This window comes from Poromitra crassiceps (assembly GCF_964638095.1).
Source record: "Poromitra crassiceps genome assembly, chromosome: 13".
Classification (NCBI taxonomy): Eukaryota; Metazoa; Chordata; class Actinopteri; order Beryciformes; family Melamphaidae; genus Poromitra; species Poromitra crassiceps.
The window spans coordinates 21,387,487-21,411,768 of record NC_139644.1 but is presented as its reverse complement, the minus strand read 5'-3'; the positions used below and the strand labels follow the sequence as shown (position 1 = coordinate 21,411,768).

Below are 24,282 nucleotides of genomic sequence, written 5' to 3'. Positions count from 1 at the left end.
AGCGGGCGCTCGCTCCCACGTGTCTGCTAGGACACAGAGGAGATCTGACATCAGTGATGATGTCATCTCTGACATCATTGACATACATGTAATGACATCACCATCTACTTGGCTATGTCATCTGTGGATGATGACATCCTGGTGAGGTCACTTGCATCTATCAGGCCAGAGGCATCTGTCAGTGCTCACTGCCCAGGTGGGATTCAAACCGACGCCTTCCCGGGATGAGGCAACAGCGTTGTATATGGCACCAGCTTTATCCACTGTTCAACTGTGCCTCATCCTCTTGAGCACCTTGACCGGAACCTTCTAACAGCTAGCTTAGTTGGCTAACTTAACATTAACATGATGGCGTTTGGATGTTTTGCTAACATTTGTCATTGGTTTTGGGAGAATGCACTCACCGGAGGCTCATTGGAGCTCCTTGAATAGAGTGTGAAATGATCCATTGGTGTCTCTTTTGAGTAGCCAGTCCTTCACCCACAGATGTTTAGCCTTATGAGCTCGTGTTTTTTTCCCCTCCAGCATATAATAAGCATTAATGCACTCTTCCTATTCTCCCGAACAACCATTATGAAACAAAGTAGGCAGCCAGTGCAAGAGGAAAAAGCAATACAACACATCCGAATTGATATGATCCAGCGAAAAACCATATGGAATAAGATACTAAGATTACAATGACACTTCCCACTTGATATAGTCTAGTGAGGAAAACAATACATCTGAAAAATAATGATATAAAACAATAAGGGAATGCAGAAAAGGAGCAGGTACACTAGATGTCAAGGGAGGAGATAGGATTTCTTATTCACTTTCCTCACCCAGATCTTCCCCAGTTCAGATCTGGGGATTCAAACACGGCAACTTCCAACCTCCTGTGTGTGTGTGTGTGTGTGTGTGTTAGGGAAGGAACGATAACCGGTTTTAATGATAACCATGATAACCGTACCGTTTCAAATTTTCATTATCAGTAAAACCGTGGTACAGTGATTACCGTGGTACCATGATTACAGTGCTTTGAAAAACATGGTCAATACTGTCCATCATCAACCAAAGTTGGGAACCGTCTCCCAGATGCAAACGTGCATCCTTGGAGACATGATTTCTGTTAGTGTATCAGTACTTTTTGAACATTTGCAGCACTTTTTTTTACGAATACCGTGATAATACGATAACCGCGATCATTTTGGTCACGATAATCGTGATGTAAAATTTTCATACCGTTACATCTCTAGTGTGTGTGAATGCATTTAGTTTGTGACGATATATTCCCTGTGTGTTCAGGTGCATTTTACCTGGTGTTTGAGTACATGGACCACGACCTGATGGGCATTCTGGAGTCGGGCATGGTCCAGTTCTCACAAGAGCACATCCGCAGCTTCATGCGCCAGCTGATGGAGGGTCTGGACTACTGCCACAAGAAGAACTTCCTGCACAGAGACATCAAATGCTCCAACATACTGCTCAACAACAGGTAGGGTACAAGCCACTGACACCAGCATCATATACAGTGTTGGGGTAACTCATTACAAAAGTAACATATTACAGGTTATATTACTTTCAGCAGTAACTCGGTAATATAACTTATTACCAATAGGATTTCCGTAATATTATACCAGTTACTTTGTCAAGTAACACAAGTTAGAAATTGAATTCATTTTTTTAAATCAAAGCACATATTTAAATAAAGATACAATCATTTCTGTGCATTTTATGCAAATAACCACTATAGATGACAATAACAAATGAAGGATAACATTTAGAATTTTGGACGGTTACACTGACTTCAAGATGATTGAAATTATTTTTTGGGAGGGTTCCGGGGCGGCGATGTCATTCTGCTACTGCTGTTATTTTGGTGAAAGTAATGCAATAAGTAACGAGTTACTCTACACTGACAGTAATATTGCAAAGTAATTTATTACTTTACAGAAAGTAGTAGAGTGATCTCTACTCCGCTTGTATCTGCAGCTGGGGATGCTCCGATCCGATATCCAGTAGTGGAATATGATCTGATCCTTGAGATTTTTTTTTTAAATTGACGTAAAAAGTATTTGCCATAAACAAGTGTCCTCTACCGCTTACAGCAGCGTGCCACATGGTTTGAATTGAAAGCCGTCATGTCTGCAGTCTGGAACTACTGTAAACTCAACACCGAAGGCAATCAAACAGCTAATTGTAATGTTTGCAATGTGAGTGTTTCAAAGGGTGGCAGCAGAAAAGCTAATTACAATCAAACTAATATAATCAGGCACTTGGACAAACACAATTTTAAGGAGTGCAGTGAGTTCACATGAATAGTAAAAGTAGGAATCTGCACCCAAGATGAAAACAAAACAAGATCAACTACCCCACTACAGAAATAGAGTAATTGGAGAAATCTGAGTTGAGACTTCTGCCCCGTGTCACTTTTGAACATGCACTGGAATCTTAGTTTAGTTTTATTTACTTGCACATATTTTAAAATAGTAAGAGACAAAATCAAAACAACAAAATAATGTTCCAGTAGAAACAGGAGGAAACACTAAGTGTGCTTATTCTGTCTACCTCAGAAATTAAAAGCAATCTTACAATTGCTCAACTGCGCATGCCAGTTGCCAGTTGAGCGGGTGACCTCATCTGCGAGCCCTCGAAGTAGGCGAGACCTTGAGGGTAAACCAACAAGGCACGGTAGAAATGAGAACTGCCAGTTCAGCAGACGAGCCAGTTAGGGATGCTAGAAAGGAGCGCGCTCACTGATGATGTCTCTGTGACACTTGAGGAATTGTGATGTCGTCATCTCTATGACATCATCAGTGATGTCACTTGAGCAGTGGTGTCATCAGTGATGCGAAGTTGTGCAATTGTGCGCTGCGCATGCCAATAGAGCAGGCGAGGCCACGCAGCAGCCGAGCTGCGGGCGATGCCGAAGTTGAGCAATAGACCCTTCTCACGGGGGCCATTTTGTAACATAGGTGCAAGCAAAACACTAATGAGGGTTTCCAACTTCCATGATTGGAATTTGGAAACCCTCATTAGTGTTGGCGCTGCCCATGCCAATAGAGCAGGCAAGGCCATGCAGCAGCCAAGCTGTATGCGAGCCCACGCAGTGTGTGAGCTGCAGGGCGTGCGAGCTAGCGCTAGGAATCGAGCACGCATAGCGCATGAGATTTCTAGTTAATAATAATCTGGACGAAGCATACAGTCTAAACAAAAACAAGAGAAAATAAACAAGCAAACAATAAGAAAAAGAAAGGCAACAGTAAAAAAAGAAAATAACAAAAAAATGAAAACAAAAGAGCAACCAAAATCACAGATAAGTATTCAGTTAAAAAGGCTGTCAGCTGTGTGTGTGTTGTATGTGGGCTATGTGTGATTCATCAGAGAGTTTCTAATCTGCAAATCAATTGTACACAACTATCATTTTATATCTTGCAAATGCAATTGAGATTTCGGCGAAACACCTGCCTGACTAAGGTAAACGATGCACTGAGCTGGATTTGAGCTTTAGATAGATAGTGAGTATTGTGTATGCATTCTCACCCCCATGGTACTGGACTGTCTCCTAATCTCAGATTTGTGCGATCTGTGTGTGTTTGTACAGTGGTCAGATCAAACTGGCTGACTTTGGTTTGGCCCGACTCTACAGTTCGGAGGAAAGGTAAGATATGAATGTTTGTCATGTGCATAGTTGTCCTTTTTGTGTTTTTGCAGTGGGTGGGGGAACACAGCCGCTTGATTCTACATAGAGAATTTCACATTTGCGCTCAATGTACAGTTGAATGTTGTCTCTCTCTATGATGGTTGGTGAGGTAGTTAAACATTGCCATGATGAGCTTCCATTTCACTCCACTCGATACAGGGTACCCTCGGGGCCTTGAAAGTATTTAAAAAAGCATTGAATTTAATATCCTCAAAATAAGGACTTAAAAGTGTTGAATTTAATTTACAAAGTATTGAATTTCATTTGCATGTTTAAATCTTTTAAACATGTATTTGGGAGGAACAGAAACACTCGGGAGTGTTCGGCCTGTTGACTGTTGACTTTGCCACTCTCGTCTATTTTACAAGTGAACAGGTAGTCATCTTAAACGAGCCTTTTGATAAGCTACGTTAGCCTCATCGCGAATGTTAGCTTTTAGTTAAGTAGTTTCCTAATCAGAATCAGAATAACTTTATTGATCCCAGAGGGGAAATTGAGTCATGCTACAGTTGCTCGCACTCAGATATAACAAGCTTATCTGCACAGTTCTCGGGAAGGGGGGGGGGGGTCTGGCTGCAGACCTCTTCCGCTGTCAGGCCAGCTCCACGCTCAGGTCTCTGTCAGGCCAGCTCCACGCTCAGGTCTCTGTCAGGCCAGCTCCACGCTCAGGTCTCTTGTCAGGCCAGATCCACGCTCAGGTCTCTGTCAGGCCAGCTCCACGCTCAGGTCTCTTGTCAGGCCAGCTCCACGCTCAGGTCTCTTGTCAGGCCAGCTCCACGCTCAGGTCTCTGTCAGGCCAGCTCCACGCTCAGGTCTCTGTCAGGCCAGCTCCACGCTCAGGTCTCTGTCAGGCCAGCTCCACGCTTTGGTCTCTTCTTCGTCAGTTATTTTGGACTCCCATTAACATTACCTCAAGCTGCAGTTGTGTGAAACTAGTCTTGTCGCCCAAGCGCATTTTATTCTCAAAATAAAAGCCCTGTGAGGCTGCCACAAAACATACTGTAGTTTATAAAGTATATTTGATTAAATCTCTCTAATGATTTAGCTAAATGTTTTAAGGCAGCAGCATAGGCTATTTCATGACAGTCATGATTTGGGGATAGTGCTAACCAGGAGATATGTAATAGCAGAGCAATAGAAGTTGAAGAAAAGGCACTATGTGAGGCCATGGAGAGGGATGGGGGCTCTGGTGACAACTATGCATATTTATTTTATATTATTAGAGTACACACGTACCCTCATAAAGTTATTGTGTATTACATGTGAATTTCAGTATTATTATAAAATGTTTTATGGAATTCAAGTACTTGGTCAAATCCATGCTTGTTTTCCATATCCTTCATACTTTTGCCAGTATGGCAGGCAGTGAAGTTGACATTACATTTCATTTTAAGTGTTATATTAAAAAGTCTTAAATTTAATTTTGAGAACCCTGGGGGTACCCTGTACATAGTGCTGTCTGTCGCTTTGTAGTCCCTCTCCACTGAAAGCTGAAGTTTGTACATTGGGCACTGGGGGGCATACAGTCTCTATGAAGGTGTGCTGACTCTCTCTGCACTGTTTCTTTCTTCCTTTGCCCCTCAGTCGGCCGTACACTAATAAAGTAATCACTCTATGGTACCGCCCCCCTGAGCTCCTGTTGGGAGAAGAGAGGTATTCTCCAGCCATCGATGTATGGAGCTGTGGGTGAGTATGACCCTCACAGTCATGGCAGCACATCTGCATATTCATCCACTTTAGCTTCTTTTTTATTCATACTACAATTCTAGGGTTGAGACTCTGGAGAAACTACCTTTCCCCTTAACTCACCCTTCTCCTTCTTCTTCTTCTTCCTCTGTGGTGTTTTAACTCATTCATGGCCAAAGACGTCTTTGACGTGTTATCAGGAATAGCCCAGAGGGCCAATGACGTGTTTGACGTGTTTTTGTTTTTATTAGTGCAGCGCGTAGTTCAAACACTTCCCCAGCCTGTGACATGTTATCAGGTCCCTAGCCTCAAAGCCAAGCCGACAACACGCGATCAAACACATACCGCAGCTGTTGTTTTGAAATGAGCAGGAGGAAAAACAGAGAAACGCGCTTCCTTGTAGAGAGGAGAAACGCCATTGAAACGCCCCTCGGCGCGCTGCACTGCTCGCCTTGCTGCAGGGCGAACCTGGATTGTTCGCAGTAGTCAAACCTGTGACGAACATGATCGATCCGGTTCCAGCGCCTGGTCCCAAAACCAAGCCGGACCCGTTCCTGTGTCGCAGCCATGGATTGTATGTCGCAGCATTCGTCCCAGCCCGAACGAGAGGAGGAAAACGATGCAGCAGAGGCAGAGGAGGCTAGACGCTGATCTCAGACCAGATGGGTGTTCCCCTCCTATGCTAATTTGTGGGGGAAGGAGGTGCGATCCAGCAGCAGCTGTGGACAGAACTCTCTCTGTGTGTGTGTGTGTGTGTGTCTGTCTGTCTGTCTGTCTGTCTGTCTGTCTGTCTGTCTGTCTGTCTGTCTGTCTGCACACTCACTCACACTGAGTAAACTATTACTGTAAAAAAGCACTTCATGTATATATGTATATATATATATTTTTTTTTTTTGTCATTTGTGTCATAATGAATAATATTTACATGTCTGATGTCAATACAGTTCAAAATAAAAGAATTGAGAGCGAGTTCTGCCTGAGATTGTGTCTTTTACAAAAATTGCCTTTTCTGCTGTTTCTCTTCTCCGAGAGACCTTTTTGGTGAAAACAGGGTGTATATAAATGGCTATAAGTAGAGTACAGAACATGCTAAAAGCTCACTTTTTTTCCCCTGGTGAACCCAGAGACGTACATCTTCATTTTGAGGTATTGCAAATCACTTTGGTGCTAATAGATAATTTACTGTGGGTCTTGAAAGATGACCAACAATTATGAAAATCTTTGGCCTGTGCTAAATATTGGCAGTCCTAAACTGGCCATGAATGAGTTAAGGCAGTGGGCATCCTTTATGTTGCATTACCGTCTCCTTCTAGATTGATCCATCAACTGTTTCCCTAAAAATGTTTAAACCCGATCGGTTCCCACTCAAATGAATCCTTCCTTAACTCACCCTTGTCCTCTTCTCCCTACTTCTTCTTCTAATGGCTTTCCGGCAAACTGGATGCCTTTGCCACACTTTGCTGCCTCTCACAGAATATTACACACTCGGGGGGTCCGCCCCCTCCTCAATGTTCCTCCCTCCGGCCGCGTTGGTCTCCTATTCGACCTCCGTGTTCCCGGACATCTCTGCTCTCGTGCCAGCATGACGGCTCCTCTTCTCCCTACTTACTGTATACACCCACCACTTATATAGCCTCAGCCAGGAAGGATTTATTACATAACTGATGACATCACAATTGGTAGAGTGACATCACTAATGACATCATGTGACATCACTGATGATATCACAATTGCTCACATGAGATCACTGATGTCGTCATAATTCACCGAGTTATGATGACATCACTTACAGTTGGGTGACATCACTTCCGTCACAAATCGTGACTGACACTGCCCGGACAGACAGCAGAGCCCACTTATCCAATTTTAACTAAATAAGGAGATACATTTTATGCACACTATAACTTTCTTCTTCTCATGTAACGTAGACATATTGTGTTGCAAATAGAACATGGGAAAGTAGCCTTCTTAAAGGTACCATTTAGTGTAAAACAGGATCTTAGATTATAGAGGGCTTGGGCATGCTATATAAACATCATGGTCGTCTCAAAACACATGGGGTCTCATTTATGAATAGGTGCCTAGAATCCCTATTAAAACTATGACTATAACTTGTCCAGTTACTGTCTACTACACGATCCAATCTGTGTTTCACAATCTAGTGTCGTCTTGCAAAGTTATTCCATGCATGAGTAATGACGTAAAAAAATAACGCTTATAAATTAAACAAGACAATTTAGACCAAAAATTTTAGTCACTTCTGACCCTTGCTTAAGCACATTTTGCGACACAAGTGCCCACACCTGCTGCAGCAAATTACCAGTTATCAATCACTGTGGGACTTTCTGCATGTGGATCTGCCACAATCCAACCATAAATGGTCAATGCCAATTACCACATGACGCATATAAATTTGCCTGATTATAAATTGAGCAGGGAAATTGCATGCAGGTATGCGTGCAGCCACTGGCATAGTTTAAATGTCATTCAAACTGTTTTAATGTTTATTTATTGATTCCTAAATAAATTCTGCATGCAGAACATACTTGAAATCAGAGGTCCTACCCAAAAATATTAAGTGGCGGACACGGATCGCTACATCATAAAGTGTTAATAAGAAATGACAAGCAATGTTGATAATATGAATATGACTTGTGTAATGGTGTTTTACACCCCATAAACCATAAACACAATATTTTAAACAACTAAAAAAGCATAAAATGGGACCTTTAATGAACTAGATTATGAGAAAACATCCGAGCTGCCTTGTGTTATTTTTAAAAAGTGATCCACAAACTAGAGGTGTTTTACCAGAGTACAAACATGCCTACTCAAATAGCTCCTCTCACTGGAATAGATGAAAGCTTCCTTACCCACAGTGCTTTGAAAGTCACTGCAAAGAGCCGTGACCCTATTTGTTTTTGTGGAAAGGGAGGAAATCTAGAGGCAGTAAAACTCTTAATTTATACTTAGGAATTTTCACAGCTCAGCCTGTGTTCTGTTGACTTTGTTTGATTACTCGTGCCAACATCTGAGGAACAATCTTCTCTTTTTTGGATCTATACTATTGGAAATACATTACTGTAGTAGTACTGGTATGATTGTTTTGGTCACAATTCCCCGTCTGATATGGATTAGGACAAATATTTGCACTTTTACAATGCGTTTGTTTTTCGCTAGCTAACTGTAGCTTGTACTACCACAAAAATACACTCCGGGACTGTACTTGTTTGTACAGTGGTTAATGACAACTATCCAGTTGAGTATTCCCTTGTTGGTTACTAACTATCTGTACCGATTGCCTGTGTGGCTCAGGTGCATTCTGGGAGAGCTTTTCCACAAGAGGCCCATCTTCCAGGCCAATCAGGAGCTGCTGCAGCTGGAGCTCATCAGGTACACTGCTCTTCCCTGAACACGACCCCTCAAATAACGCCCTCTGCTGGCAGGTTCACGCAACATTCCTCTTTTTCTGCCCCCTACCCAATATTTGTCTCTAATGCTGTCTTTCTGCATAGCCGTCTGTGTGGGAGTCCCTGCCCTGCCGCCTGGCCTGACGTCATTAAACTGCCCCTCTTCAACACCATGAAACCCAAGAAGCAGTACCGCCGACGGCTGCGGGAGGAGTTCGCCTAGTATGTAGCTCTACCAACCCTGCGCCGTGGCCGCAATCGCACCTTTTTGTCCGTTTCCAGTGTTGACAAATCTCCTTCTCTCTTCCCCTACTCAGTTTGCCTGGTCATGCTCTGGACTTGCTGGACCGCATGCTGACCCTCGACCCCGCACGGCGCTGCTCATCGGAGCAGGCTCTCAACAGTGACTTCCTGTGTGACGTGGAGCCAAGCAAGATGCCGCCGCCCGAGTCAGTAGCCACATGGCCTCGGCTTTCACCTGCTGCATCACCAGAATATCAATCTGTCCACTTCATTACTCTCATTCACCTGTCCTTGTAGCTCATAAATACACATTTTCTCATTTGATGTGTTGTGTATAACTGGATTATTTAGAAAGAATGCAGATTTTCATACAGCATATAGTTGTATTTGTGTATTTTCAAATTGTACAGTTTTCATTTTTTGTCTTCTTTCTCTGTTATACTGCTGTTATTTGCACATCCTGCATAATTAATATATTTTCATACTTTTCATTCATATAGTTCAACTTTTATATATTGTAGTGTTGTCGGTTGCTCTATATTTAATTTTCTCTATTCTTATGTGGTTTTCTTTTTGGGCTGTATCCCGTTACTAGCAACTAAATTTTGCCTGTGTGGATCATTAAAGTTTAATCCTAGGCTTGTTTTACTTCTCTACTGCTCTGTTCAGTGCTTCTGTTTCTATCACTGTGGCCTTTCCCTCTTATTTACTTTGTGTATCTGCCCTCTGCATCTCCAGTCTCCCGCACCACCAGGACTGCCACGAGCTGTGGAGTAAGAAGAGACGCCGTGCACGTCAGAGCGGGCAGCCCGAAGATGTGCCTGTGCCCAAAGTGCCCCGTAAGGACCCGACAGGGACCTCTAGTGGAGAGAACAGTCGGCCCCAAGCCAGCCCTGCCGGCCCCCCGCCCCCTCCACCCGGAAGACCGCCCGCCACAGTTATTGCTGAGCTGTCAGGTAACAGCTACCACTCAGAGAATTGACCGCTCCAAGCGGCACATGGGGGGGGGGGGGGGGGGGGGAGTGGGCGTTTGACTCCGCCCACATTGAGGTTCTGCACACTGCAGTCAGGGGTGCTTGCAAGCATTTAAATGCAACAGCCTTAGATATCCTTGGTATCTGAGACACAACAATCCTGCATTGTTTCACAGTGTCTACTCTACAATCATGCAAAAGTCGAATATACCTTTTGTAGGCAGATTTAGGCAAGTTTGATGGAATAACCCAAATAAAAATGTGTTTATTTACAGTGATACATCATTTTATTTTTTATTTTTTATTTGACCTTTGTTTAACCAGGTAGAATCAATTGAGAACCAGTTCTCATTTACAATGATGACCTGGCCAAGCGGCTTCAGCAAGAGTATACTGTATAAAATAAAGAGTCAACACAAAACAACCTGTACAGTACATAAGGAACAGCAAAAGACAGCGTAGGTAAGTAAAAGAATCAATACATACTATGTGCAAGAGAGGCTGAACTCTGAGGAGTATTCCTTGTGGGAATATAAAGGGGGAGAGAGGAGAGGGCTGGTCAGCTGGTACAGCGGTCGGCTCTGACTCGTTGCAGATTTTGTTCGAACGCCTAAAGTGAGGTGAGAGCTGTGGGTTTTGAGTGTTTGTAGTGTGTTCTTATTGTTTCCACTCTTTTTCTGATTTCCCCCCAATTGTACTTGGCCAATTTCCCCCTGCGGCCCCGGTCGCTGCTCCACCCCCTCTGCCGATCTGGGGAAAGCCGTAGACTAGCACCATGCTTCCTCCAACACATGCGCAGTTGCCAGCCGCTTCTTTTCACCTGACAGCGGGGACCTTCACAGGCAGGATGTAGCATGTAGGAGGATCATGCTATTCGCACCAGTTCCCTTCCATCCCGAACAGGCACCCCGACCGACCAGAGGAAGCGCTACCTGCAGACACAGCCAAAACGTGCCTGTATGGACGCCCGACCAAGCCGGAGGTAACGCGGGGCGCGACCCTGCGACCCTCATGTTGGTAGGCAAGGAATCTACTGCTACACTACCTGGATGCTCCCAATTGTTTCAATTCTGATTTATCTCCTAGTATTAGTTGTTTGTTTCCAAAGCAAACCCAAATAATGTAAACACAGCTGACAAAGTTGCACTGCATGTGCATGTCTTAAAAATTAATTTGATCAAGGAAAAATGTATAGGAGCATAGACTATAGACTCACTGAAATCATTTCACCAAGTTTGATATTGAAAACTCAGACCCAAAAGGTACTGATAGGCTCACTGAAATCATTTCACCAGGCTGCACGCCTGCGTCTGGGAGACTGTTGCTAACTTTGGTTGATGATGGACGGTATGAGGGGGGCGCAGTGGTAGCGCTGTCGCCTCACAGCTAGAAGGTCCTGGGTTCGATTCCCACCTGGGAAGCTGTGAGCGCTGAAGGAGTGCGTGCCCGTCCGCATGTCCTCGAGTGCACACCACACCGAGTGGGGTCGTCAAAAAGGTGTTTCTGTGTGGAGTTTGTATGTTCTCCCCATGCCCCCTGGGGGTTTCCTTCATATAGGAACCCCTCACCAAAAAACATGCAATATCCTGGTCGCTGAAGTGGTGCCTCCTCTGGTCATTCGGGGCGCCTGTTCGGACGGAGGGGACCTCGTTGGAATAGCGTGATCCTCCCACGTGCTATGTCCTACCGGTGAAGCTTCCCCTGTCAGGTGAAAAGAAGCTGCTGGCTACTGCCCAGGTCTCAGAGGAAGCATGGAGCCAGCTTTGGCTCGCCCCAGATCAGCAGAGGGTGGAGCAGCAACCAGGATAAATAAATTAAAATTAGCACTAATGGGGGATAAAAAATCTGGGAAAAAATGAGATGTTGGACAGTATGTGTTTTTCAAAGCGCTGTAATCACGGTAACAGTTTCCATGACAATTAAAGTGGTAATTGAAACGGTAATACTAACCTTCAGGGATTATATCAGTTTATCATTATAATGTCATTGTAATTGTTTCATCCCTACTTGTGCTGTTCACGACGGCTGCATCGACCCGACGGTCCGTCACATTTTTGGGGAGCTGCACAACGGCAACGCCGGTCATGGAGAGCACGGCGAGGGCTTTCATGTCTGATCATGAATGACGCTTTAGCACATCTACTGGTTGTGACTGTAGATTTGTGTGTGTGTGCTTGTGTATGTTCAGGCCTGGGAGCTGCAACAGAGCAGTTGAACCAGACCGAGATGGCTGTGCTGCTGAACCTGCTCCAGGGGCAGACGGACCTCAGTCTGTCCCAGATGGCTCAGCTGCTGAACGTCTCCAACCCAGAGAGCCTCAGCCAATCGCTGTCCGCCCTCAATGAGGCCTCCCACCACCAGGGGGCTCCAGAGGACCAGGTGGCCCGATCCCAGCCCCCGGAGCCGCCTCCTGAACCCCAGGAGCTGTCGCCGGCGTCCGGGGAGCCGCCCCTCAGCCAGGAAGACCAGGCCAACCTGCTGGCTCTCTTACTGGGCCATATCATCAAGCCGCAGGCCGAGGGGGCGGAGCAAGCCGACGAGAGCAATGGCGTCCAGTCAGAGGAGGCAGTAACACGCGGTTCGTCCGCCTCCACTGCCGACCGCAAGGGCAAGTCTGGGTTTAGTGTCTAGGGGGTGGACACAGGGGCACCAGGGTCAGGTGGATATCACTGGTGACTGGAAGAAATGACCAGAGGAGGGCAGAGAACAAGCAGAAGTCAATTGAGTTTTCGGTAATGAAGATTCCTCTTATGATCCTAAACTACCCTATGAAGTTAACAAAATGATCAATTAACCAAATGAGCAAGCCATGATACATTTAGGAACATTAGTTACTTTAGTTACATTACTTAGGTTGATTTTTTTGAGTGGTCGGTCCCCCCTTCCTTTTCCCTGACAGTCGTGAAACACACATACTTCCCCTATCCCTCTACCCATCTCCCCCGACAGAGGCGCCTATTACCGCCTCACAGATACCGGAAACACGTTAAGCTGGCAATCCTGGCAAGATGTCCGACTAGTGTTTGTCTTCATGTGACCCTGGTAACTGGGAAAAGGCTGTGTGCACATGGACATCTCCCGCCAGTGTACGGGATAACGCAGGAGAAAGCGTAGTGTTAATATTTAGGGTGAAAAGAAAGGTTCACACTGTACTGTTCCCTCTCTCCACTTCTCATAGCCTGTTAAAACCATCCTGATCACATGACCTCACATTATGTTTGGACTTTCACCCGCCTCCAGCAAGTCCCAGAATTTAGAATGTAACCGGGCCAATCAGGGACTGCGCCGTTGTTGACAACATAACCGGCCAATCAGGGACAAACATTAATGGTGTGTCCCGAAGCAACGAACGGTAACGTTAGCCTTAGTAGAGTAAAGACAGCCGTAAGTGCGGTTATTGCAGAAATAGATACGTTAAACAAGAACAACAGTATGCAACAGCAGAGTTTCTCGGCCGTTCTTCCGAGCTGAGTTGGCGACGCTGATTGGCTGAAGGAGTTGTCTGTCAAGGCAAATACTCCCACCCACCGAAATCTATGTGGGCGTCTGAAAGTCCAGACTGATACGTTGAGCGAAACAGGATGTGAGGTCATGTTATCAGGATGGTTTGAGCAGGCTACACTTAACCCTCCCTCTTCCCCTTTCAGTCTTTGTTTCTGTATCTTTCTCATTCCCACACGTGTCTCTTCCTCACTTCATTTCATTATAAAGCAGGTGTCATGGATTCTTCACAGGAAACAATGTTGCTTTAAAACGGTCTGTAATGTCAGCGTTTTTATGAAGAAAGTCTAATAAATTATCAACTGAAAATAAATGTTTTGAATCTTTAGACTTCACCTGCATGTGTTTCTTTTAACTTTGGTTTGTCACACATCTTTTCTTTTTGGTTTTCAAACTGTTCACACTGAATCAGATATTAGTCGATATGTGTAACCAGTAAGCTGAATAAAACTATTTTCCATGCTGCTGGCACTGGAAGCGAACAGTCCTGTTTCCTTAAACAATCTGGTTATCTCTCTTGGCAGCAGTGGCATCGTACCGTCACACCTCACTTTGCCTCGCTCTGCTGCAGACTGGAGCGATGTCAGACTAACCTGGTGTCAGTTTTGTCCAATCGCTTAATAATATTTATAAATCTACATAAGTCACCCTCTCTGTTCATCCAGCTCAACGTGCCCTTCCCAAAGTTTTCTCACCCACTTTCCCCCCCGTGTCTTTTCAGTTTGAGGAAGTTACTTGGGGCGAGGGAGGGGGAGGGGACTAAAGGTCTGCATCTGTTGTGCCTACATTAATGCCTCTTTAGGTGTTTTTTTTACATTGCATATTAGAGTCCTATTGCACCCATAAATTAAACATGGTCCTGCCTGAACTAAATGCTTTTAGTGTGTGATAAACATTCTTTGTCATTTACGACTAGGTTCACCGTAAAGTAAAAGCAAAGCAAAAGTTGGTATGCTTCCCACTTTTTGAGGTTATTTACTGTACTTGGATAGGTTAGGCTTGCATAGGCTTGTCACACCCCAAATCATTGGTTTATGGTCTGAAGTATAAATAACACAGTTTACACAAAAACAAAGGGATAATAGTATGCATGTACTATATCCACACAAAGCTTCTTAGATCTCTAAAATTGGCCACTGATTTTTTAATAATAGTTACAGATACTCTTCAGTAACCTCTTATAATATTACTGAAATGTACTTCATGTGTAGATGCATCTTATAGGATGCTCTGCTCTCCCTCTTGTGGTGAAGGTAGGAATGTTGACAATGTGCAACCCATTTGCTCACAATGAGTTTCCACTTTCCACTCATCTGATGACTATAAAAGATAACTCTAAAAGATGCCAGATGAGATGACGGCTTGTGTAGATCTATTTTGTTTGCAATGAAACGCTGTGTGCCACTTTTTTCCCCGTGATGCCTAATCTGCTGTCTCGTGTCTTTTTCACCCTGTCCAGAAGGTGCAGTGCTAAAAAGGAAACCGCTCGGGGCCAGCCAGGTGTCTTCATCTGCCAAGCAGCGCCCTCCCTCTCCACCTGGGCCTCCTCCGTCAGCTCTCCTCCTTGGACACGGTCAGCAGCCCGCCTCTGAAACCCAACCCGGTCAGGCCATCAGCCCGGCCGTGGCGGCCGCCTTGCTGCAGCTCCTCACCCAGCAGGACTCCGAGGCCCCCTGCAAGGTCCCCTCTCCAGCCGTGGACGCGCCGGCCCGCGGACAGCCGCCCGCGCCCTGGGTGGCAGACTCTCCCGCAAAACCCCCTACTGCAGCCGAGGCCCCAGCAGGACTGGTGACGGCCGCTTCCGCCACCACAGCACAATTCCCCAAGGACCAGGACCTCCGCTTTGCCCACGGAGGCGCCCGCTGAGTCTGGATCCCCAGAGAGAGAGAGAGAGAGAGAGACAGAGAGATCTGGGCATCGCAGGACAGCGCCAGCAAGCCTCGCCTGCAGGGAACGGCTGAGGACCAAGGAAGAGGGACACCTACAGATTATGACTTAATGGACCATCTCTGAGTGAAACAAAGCTTCTACGTAGGTTGTGAATGTTGAATGAGAGATTATGACAAAGTGTGTCTTTGTGATGAATTGAAACAAAGCGGTCACGGGCCTTCTGAGGTATGGTACTGAGCATCACTGCCCTGTGAACAAAACAGATAAGAGTTTTGGTGAGTTGTGGACTTGAGGTTGGACTGGCTGGCCTTATACACTCCAGTGACGGGCCGTTACCACCTGCTGCCCCTCGCTGTCCCGTCCACTGAAGGTCCTGACTTGAATGAAGTTGGAAGTTGTTTCTGAAGTGAGTGCCACACATGAACTACGATCAGCTGTGACTTAGTTTTATTGTTTCGTTTTTTGTTTTGTTTTTTCAAATCAAATGATTGTTGCGTCTACTGCAGTGCCCACTAATGAATAAGATGTCGGTGTGTTGGAGAATCAAAGCACTGTCCCTCCACGTGTGCGTAATTGGCTGGGATGGAGTCAGAATGCAGTTTAAAGACATGCTGAAGCACTGGGTAAAGAGTAAAGACATGCTGAAGCACTGGGTAAAGAGTAAAGACATGCTGAAGCACTGGGTATTGATTAGCGACGAGGCAATGAGAGAGCACTGATCAAAACACTGGAGGAGAGTGTGAATGTTCTATTGAACCTAATATGCTGTTCCCTGTTTTCAGCCTCGTGCCTCCTTTGTGACCTTAGCGACCCCTGAATGATCTTGGCCTAACGCAGACGTGTGGGTTCAGTTCTCCGCTTTGGATGGCACATGCAGCAGTGTACAACTCCGGCACTCGAGTTTTCCCTTCATCTCTAGCCAAAGGCTGTTCTATAGAATAACATCATCAAACCCAACTTGCACATGTATGACATGCCAACCCGGTTAATTTGACTTCCTTTCACTTGGCTAACCCCCTGTCTAGTAACACGCCTAAGCCTGTAGTCCTCATGTTCCTGTCTCTCACCTATGGATTAAACCAGTGGTTCTCAACGTGGGGTCCGGGGACCACAGGTGTCCTTGAGCAGGTTCCAGGGGCTTCCCAGCCAACTGATGAATTGTTAAACTTCACCATTATTTCATTTACAAGAAGTTAACACAGAGAATGTAGAGAATGACACTTTTTTAAATCATAGTTTTTCTGTTCTCTCTCTGGCTACAATAGAGGCAGTCATGGAGTTATGGACAAAATCATGTCATAACAATACAAAATGAACGAAGATGTTAAAGGTATGAAAAAGGTTGAGAATCACTGCATTAAACCACGTCCTGATGGGAGCGCTTCATAATACAGTACATTACACTACTCTGCTAGTGGCAGCTTCATGCCAGACACACGTGCACACACAGACCTCTAAAGCCTTTCCTGGTGGGCGCTGAAAGCCTGGTCTGACATGTCTGCCAACCTGTGCAGCAAAAGCTTTTTTGTGCGATTATTTTCTACATGAAGAAGAAAAAAACATACACGCTTAAAAAAACAACGGTCCGTGGTTCTGTTTCTATTTTCTTGCTTTGGGAAAGAATAGGGAGGAGCGACATGATCGGGTTTCATGTGTCTGTAAAAAAGAAATAAGAAGAAAAAAAGTTATTTTGTAATATGTGTTTTGTTGGTTCAGTTTATTAAAAGAAGTCATGCGACCAGTTGAATCGTCTCTCCTGCCGTTTCAGTAAAAATATTTCTCTGACCAGACACTAGATGGCAGGCATTCACTCAAATGCGTAGCTCCGTCTGCAATGGTCCACACACAGTCATGCCTCCATAAAGCCGGGTCAAAGTTGAGAATTGCAATGTAGGCCAAGTCACCCAGTGGTTTCTCCTCATGTCTCATTGTTTTTATGATCTGGAAATTCATGTTTGCTTATTTCATTCTGTAGAGAGCAGATACATGTTAGCTTATTTCATTCTCTAGAGAGCAGATACAAAAGTACAAGCAAGTAAAGTAATGGAGATTTGAGAATTGCAAGTGATGTGACAGTTTCATAGTGCCAATGGGACTGTGCTTATAGCAGAAGATAAATGAAAGATGTACATATTTAGACGTTTGACATGAAAATTAACAAGCTAGTCTGCTGATTTTATTAGAGTTTAAAAGCCATTTATCTGTGTCACTCACTTGGGTCTGGTCGCCGTGTTGGAGGGTTCAGCTTGGCTTAGTGTGGCCTTGGCTGTAGGTGATTTATTTACCTGTCATTTGATGGCAGGCCTACGGTTAAACCTTTGCCTTAGCTGTAATGGTTTTTCATAATTCAAGCCAAACTTTACTTGACTTTTTGTAGCTCTATGACTATGAACAAGGCCTACACATTTTCTCAGTGTTGATGTTGGTATGAAATCCACATTTCAGAAAAATGATTAATTGTATTTGTGTTCATGTTTTGTCCTCTGGATTCCCTCTCATCTCACTCCCATTTTCTCTCTTTAACAGACACATGTAGTCTATTCCTGCCAGCGTGGTCTGAGGTGATCAGTGTCTGCTGTTGTCACGATGTAAGTTTTGGACACAAGTAAACTCGTTTCCCATAACAGTTGATCATAATCTTGTGTAACAGACATAACAGCTTGAACTTTCACTGTAATACAGTAGGTGTGGAGTCTGTAATGTTCCCGTACACTACCTGCCTAATGTGTCAATTATATGAGTTTGACCTAGCCAAACAACGATGTGAAGTGCTCTGTGCACATCAATCTTATTTACGATCTGTGTTGATTCCTGCACCGCTGTGCCGCCGTCGGCTTGATCTCTTTATGGAGATCTTGACTAGCAGACAAGAACCATAAACTGCAGATTGGCCAAGCCTGTAAGCTTCATGCAGACTGCTTGTGTGTGCACGTTTGCCTGTGTGTGTGTGTGCGTGCGCGTGCGTGCGCTGGGATAGGCCTCATGCATACCCAGACCAGTCTCTCACTTGGCAGGCTTACAGCGCCGCTTACCCCCCTGGCCCACCAAGCAGACACTCGCCCAGCTGAGCCCTCTGGGTGAGAGATCCTTTTCGAGTGGAGGCAGTGGGAGGCTCACCTGCCCTCTAGCACAGACCCAGTGTGAGTGAGACGAGACTGTGTGTGTGTGTGTGGTGGTTGAATGAGAGTGTGTACATGTATGTTTCTGTCTGATGCGTTTGCCCACCGGGACTCCAAATAATAGTGAATGTGCCCGCAGGGAGCTTCCACGGGAGAAGTATAGTGGGCACTGCCAGTGCCAAGTCACAGAGACTAGACGAATAAATCAAGGCTGAGGAGTGAAGGGAGGGAGGTGCAGCAGGCCCCGCCATCAATCAGGAAGGCACCTTATGGGGGGAGTGCCCATAAACGTGCCATGCTGCCAGTCTGGAGTGGCGCTCTGCATGGCAGAGACGGGCAACAACAGCGAGGAGCCTCCATTTTGAATTTGGTCGCTTCACTGTGAGCTGCGTTGTCTCTGGTTGGTTTGGAGAACCATGGCGGATTGATTGATTGACAGTCAGTTTTAGTCAATTTACTCAACTTAATTTATGAAATATATTTTTGTGTATGTCGTGTTTGGTCCCTTCCTCTCTGTCCAATTTGCAGCTGTTTTTTGTAACTGATTGTTAGGGCTAAGGTTAGGAATCTATTTCATACTTTAAGAGAGCTCTGCCTTTGAGAGGACTCCGGTTGTTTAATTAGTCTGTGTTGTTGATGCAGTAGATATTTTTTGTCCATTAAGTGAAAACTGGCATCCTATAGAACAAAAAGTGCATCCCCAGAAATGATAGGCAATAGCTGTTTTCGGAATGGCTGACTCACCACCACTCACTATTCCCCATGTAGTGTTTATCATAGTGAAGTATATATGGAGACCGATCAAATGAGTTTTGGACACTACCTCTTCTTCTCCCGTGATAAACATACATGACCGCATTGCATTGTGGTATACGGGAGAAAATGTAGTGTGACTTTATTATTGTGAGGACATGTGTCTGTCAGCTCATAGCACCAGCCAATGCTGATTTTTACTCATGCAGCCTGGGGAATTTGTCTGTTCTACCTGCCACGTTAGCCAGCAGCCAATCATGATTATGTTCTATTCTAAAGAATTATATAATAATAATAACAATAATAATAATATAATAATAAAATCTCCTAGGTTGCTGGTAAAGCTGAAAGTGACTTGTGAATGATCAGATCCAGTCCTCTGCCCTGCTTGTAACCTGCAAGGCCTCACTCAAGGCGCTAAGCTGAAACTCGCTTGGCCGCAATTTCCATCCTCATTCTTCAACTTACCATTGGAAAACAGCGAAGGAATCCATCTCAAATGTCTGGCAACTAATCTATCTCAGTTGGTGCTACATTTTAATTTGGCACCGGCCGTAGAGCAGCATTGCTTGAGAAGATGTCTTGTCTGTAGGCAAGGAGAGAGAAGCAGGCAGGGACGAGGAGAGGAAGAGATTGATGGACAAGGGAAGGAGGAGAGGATAAGCACCAGAGTGGCTCTTGAGAAGAAAGTAAGCAACCCCGTGGTATCTTTCAATTTTTTAGTGTGAGGGAACATTTGAGTAGATCACACTTTGAATTACATTATACACACCATTTATGCAGTGTTTAGATGCAGCCTACTGGGTGCCCTGTCACTTAGCTTTACAAATATTTGCAGAGTGTGTGAGATGATGCAGGCTTCTCCAGACTAAAGATTCAAATTGTGTATTTTACATTGCTGTAATTATTTTCTCTAATATGCTGCCTGGAGAATACCACTTTTCAAACCCCTGGAGGGTTTTAGGCAATTCTCCTTCACATTCACTTGCAGATTATAGCATTTGTGTCCTTTTATTCTCAGTTTGGATGTGGAAATAAAGAAACAAACTAATATTTGGATACCTAAACACTACTGTAATACTAAATAAATACACACAGTAATCTGATCATGCTTTTACTCAAGGTTTACTTTAAGACAAAATAGTATTTTTTTATCTTCTATTTTACTCTAAATAGAAATGTAATAAATTAGAAATGAGCTAACCTTGCAAGGCAGCTGGATTCACGGATACCTAAACACTGCTGGAATACTAAATAAATAAACACAGTAATCTGATAATGCTTTTACTCAAGGTTTACTTTAAAACAAAATAGTATTTTTTTATCGTCTGTTTTACTCTAAATGGAAATTAAATGAATTAGAAATTAGCTAACCTTGCAAAGCAGCTGGATTCGTGCGAGATCATGAAAAAACAAACCATTTGGCAGCATCAGGTTAGAAATTAGCTAGAGAAAAAAATAAATTTGAGCAAGAAAAGTGCGCTCAGTAGAGTGCAGATCTCCGCCAGGCACCGCTACGCCTAAGGCCGTGGCCACACTGATCCGTCAGAAATTGTGAAATAGGCTCCACCCACCAAACTTTGGAAGTCAATTATATGAAAACGTTGTGGACTTTCAAAAACTGTGACAGAGGTTTTGTGCAGAACAGTCCAGATTATGTGTAGGAGGAGTAGCGGAAAAGGTTGTTTTGGACATAATTGTAAATGGCAGCAAACCTCATGGGCGGAGATTGGGCGAGCCCTCAATGGATAGAGGTGGCTTGACCAAAGGAAAACAACAGTCAAGCAATAGTGTTTCTATGATTTACAACCACCGAGTTATGGCCTTTTAAATGTTGAAGTATTGCTGTAGCACCCCCTATAAGCGAAATGACGCCCACAAAATTGTACTAGCTCAGAGTACACACCTGCACACCTGTACCAAGTTTGGTTCGCATGGCACAATGCGTTCTTGAGTTATGGCGATTTTTGTGAAATAGGCTCCACCCACAACATTTTGCAAGTTGATTATATCGCGATTATAACGGTGCAGACTTTCAAAAAAACGTGAAAGAGGTTTTGTGCATTACAGTCCAGACATGCTGTGTGTCGTGGATGAGTCACAGAGGCCCGGCAGATATCTAGCAGGCTAAATATCTGGTCGTGTCGGGAGAGCCATCAACATACTACAGCCAATGAGAGAGCAGTGAGGCCGACACATCAACATACGACAGCCAATGAGAGAGCAGTGGGGCCGACACATCAACATACTATAGCCAATGAGAGAGCAGTGAGGCCGACACGACACGACCGTCACACGCTGTCATCTGCAGCAGGCTGCAGGCAGGCACTTGTAGCCTAGGTAAACCCAGCCCCCACGTGACCTGCTCTCTCAGTTCCCAGTCACATAGTGACTGAGAACAGGTCTGAGAGCAGGTCACGTGGGGGATGGGTTTACCCAGGCTAAGGCACTTGGTCTGAGGAGCAAAGTATTTGGGCCATTCTACCGAATTGGTGCAAACTGCTGTCGCACAACCAAAAAACAAATTTAATAAGCATTTCAAGGATGCAAATCTTAGATGTTTACTAAGATCATTATCTATTGGAATCCAAAATAATCTTTGAGATAGCAGTAAATTTGACTGTAAGTAAACTGACTTTGAACCAATTCTGTAGAATGGCCCATAATATCCTATATTGTGCCAGCGTGTGTTTAGAAAGAATAAAGCCGTTGTGAGTCAGTGAGACTGCGTTTGTGGACTCGTCAGGGAGTCTTCTGGTGAAATGTCTTGTAATGTGTGACCCCCTGTCGCAGCAGAGGTCATATAGTGTGAAAATCACCACTTCAAGAGTCCAGATTACATTTGTGCATCTGAACAGAACAGTGATTTGACGACTGTCGGGTAGTATGTCTGTGCCATTATACATAGCACATCTATGGCTGCAAAAAGAAGCCTGATGGTATAGAAGTCAATGGGGAAATGACCCTACTTATCAATTGATTTATGACCTTGGTAAACACTTTCCTAATGCATTTATGGTCTCAATCGCTAGTTTAAAATCTTCAATACAGCACGATGTTCATTTTGTAAATTATGGTCCCATTTAGAGTCAAATAGACGATAAAGCAGACTATGCTTGGGGGCGTGATTAACAAACAGGTCGCGTGTCCAGTAGTGATCGCAGAGTGCGCTGATTACAGGACTCTGTGGGGGTGGGGGTGGGGGTGGGGGGGTCAGCCCACACCGATCAGGGTGGGGTAAATCCCCCGTTCTATCCATTCAGCAAAGTTAGAATTTAGCTGCTAGCCCAGCCCAGGCAGACACGATCAGGGATTTAACTACCGCAGTAAACGCACACCTGAGCAGAGGTCTTGTGTTCTGCTCTAGAACCCCCAAACCTGTAGTTTAGAGCCGCAGCACCGTCCTTTGGTGAGTCAGCCCATGAGATATATCGGCGGTTTTACCCCACTCGCGCGCCAGCCGTATAACATTTTGTGGGCGTTCCCACACATGCCGACTGTCTCTATAGGTGATGTCACGGAGGCCACGTCCATATTTTTTATACAGTCTACTATGATGTGTGCGTGTGTGTGTTGTTACTTCCTGTGTGTGGAGTGTAGGCTGCAGCCTATGGTTTAATGTTTGATGACTGAGGCTCTTTGATCAGATTCACTGGCTATGTGTAAACTCGAGGAGGGGATACAGGGTCCCATGTGGCCCCACTTCTAGATGCACCACACACGTGCAGGCCCCACACACACACACACAGTGATCAGCGAAGGACAGCTAAAGCAAAGCAAGAGTTGTATTCTGTGAAAGATGCGACATCAACAGATTTGGAATATAAATGGATATTTATGCCCTGTCGCTCTCTTAGTCAAGCCACTTATAAACACTGAAAAACGTGAATTATTATGAAAAGAACTTGACTAGTGAGAGAGTTATGGCATCTTCATCAGATCCCTCCTTTGTCTTCTTTCAAACAAAATTTAATATCAGTCGTTTAGTTTATGACAACATTTTTATTTATGTGATATTTCAAACATTGATTGACTTTATTCCAGCAGTGATATATGGTTTACTGCTGCAACAGCATTCTTTATTGATGCCATAACAGCATCTCCAGTTCTTCTCCGTTTATAGTGTCGACTGTCGAGGGAAACTGCTGCCACATTTGAGCAGGTTCTTGGTTTGGCCAGAAGAGATCTGTTGATTTAATGTAAATTAAATGGTCCCAGGCCAGTGGTGAGTGTTCACTGGTCCCAGCCTCCCAGGCCAGTGATGAAGTCAGAGGGACTGGACCCAGGCCAGTGGTGAAGTTCAATGGTCCCACGCCAGTGATGAAGTCAGAGAGACTGGTCCCAAGCCAGTAGTGAAGTAGTCAGGGGGACATGGTCCCAAGCCAGTAGTGAAGTTCACTGGTCCCAGGCCAGTGGTGAAGTAGTCAGAGGGACTGATCCCACGCCAGTAGTGAAGTAGTCAGAGGGACTGAAACCCATGGTAAAGTAGTCAGGGTGACTGGTCCCAGGACAGTGCTGAAGTTTACTGGTCCCAGGCCAGTGGTGAAGTCAGAGGGACTGGTCCCAGGACAGTGCTGAAGTTTACTGGTCCCAGGCCAGTGGTGAAGTCAGAGGGACTGGTCCCAGGCCAGTGATGAAGTCAGAGGGACTGGTCCCAGGCCAGTGATGAAGTCAGAGACTGGTCCCAGGCCAGTGGTGAAGTCAGAGGGACTGGTCCTAGGCCAGTGGTGAAGTAGTCAGAGGGACTGGTCTCAGGCCAGTGATGAAGTCAGAGACTGGTCCCAGGCCAGTGGTGAAGTCAGAGGGACTGGTCCTAGGCCAGTGGTGAAGTAGTCAGAGGGACTGGTCCTAGGCCAGTGGTGAAGTAGTCAGAGGGACTGGTCCTAGGCCAGTGGTGAAGTAGTCAGAGGGACTGGTCCTAGGCCAGTGGTGAAGTAGTCAGAGGGACTGGTCCTAGGCCAGTGGTGAAGTAGTCAGAGGAACTGGTCCTAGGCCAGTGGTGAAGTAGTCAGAGGGACTGGTCT

At 45.0% G+C, this 24,282-nt stretch overlaps 1 protein-coding gene across 2 annotated transcripts in view; it reads left to right on the top strand.

The window, feature by feature from the left end:
- The window catches only part of cdk12 (cyclin dependent kinase 12), a 36,935-nt gene extending 19,808 nt beyond the window's left edge, over positions 1-17,127 (top strand). The window contains exons 6-14 of one of the 2 annotated variants that reach the window (XM_083649865.1): positions 1,285-1,474; positions 3,584-3,640; positions 5,267-5,368; positions 8,684-8,761; positions 8,884-9,000; positions 9,096-9,227; positions 9,760-9,977; positions 12,184-12,573; positions 14,956-17,127. In XM_083649865.1, the coding sequence (XP_083505991.1) occupies positions 1,285-1,474; positions 3,584-3,640; positions 5,267-5,368; positions 8,684-8,761; positions 8,884-9,000; positions 9,096-9,227; positions 9,760-9,977; positions 12,184-12,573; positions 14,956-15,362 (1,691 nt within the window). In that variant the 3' untranslated portion in view covers positions 15,363-17,127. Of the gene's footprint in view, positions 1-1,284; positions 1,475-3,583; positions 3,641-5,266; positions 5,369-8,683; positions 8,762-8,883; positions 9,001-9,095; positions 9,228-9,759; positions 9,978-12,183; positions 12,604-14,955 lie in introns of both variants that reach the window. The other variant, XM_083649864.1, reaches the window with a different exon arrangement.
- The last annotated feature ends 7,155 nt before the right edge of the window (positions 17,128-24,282 follow it).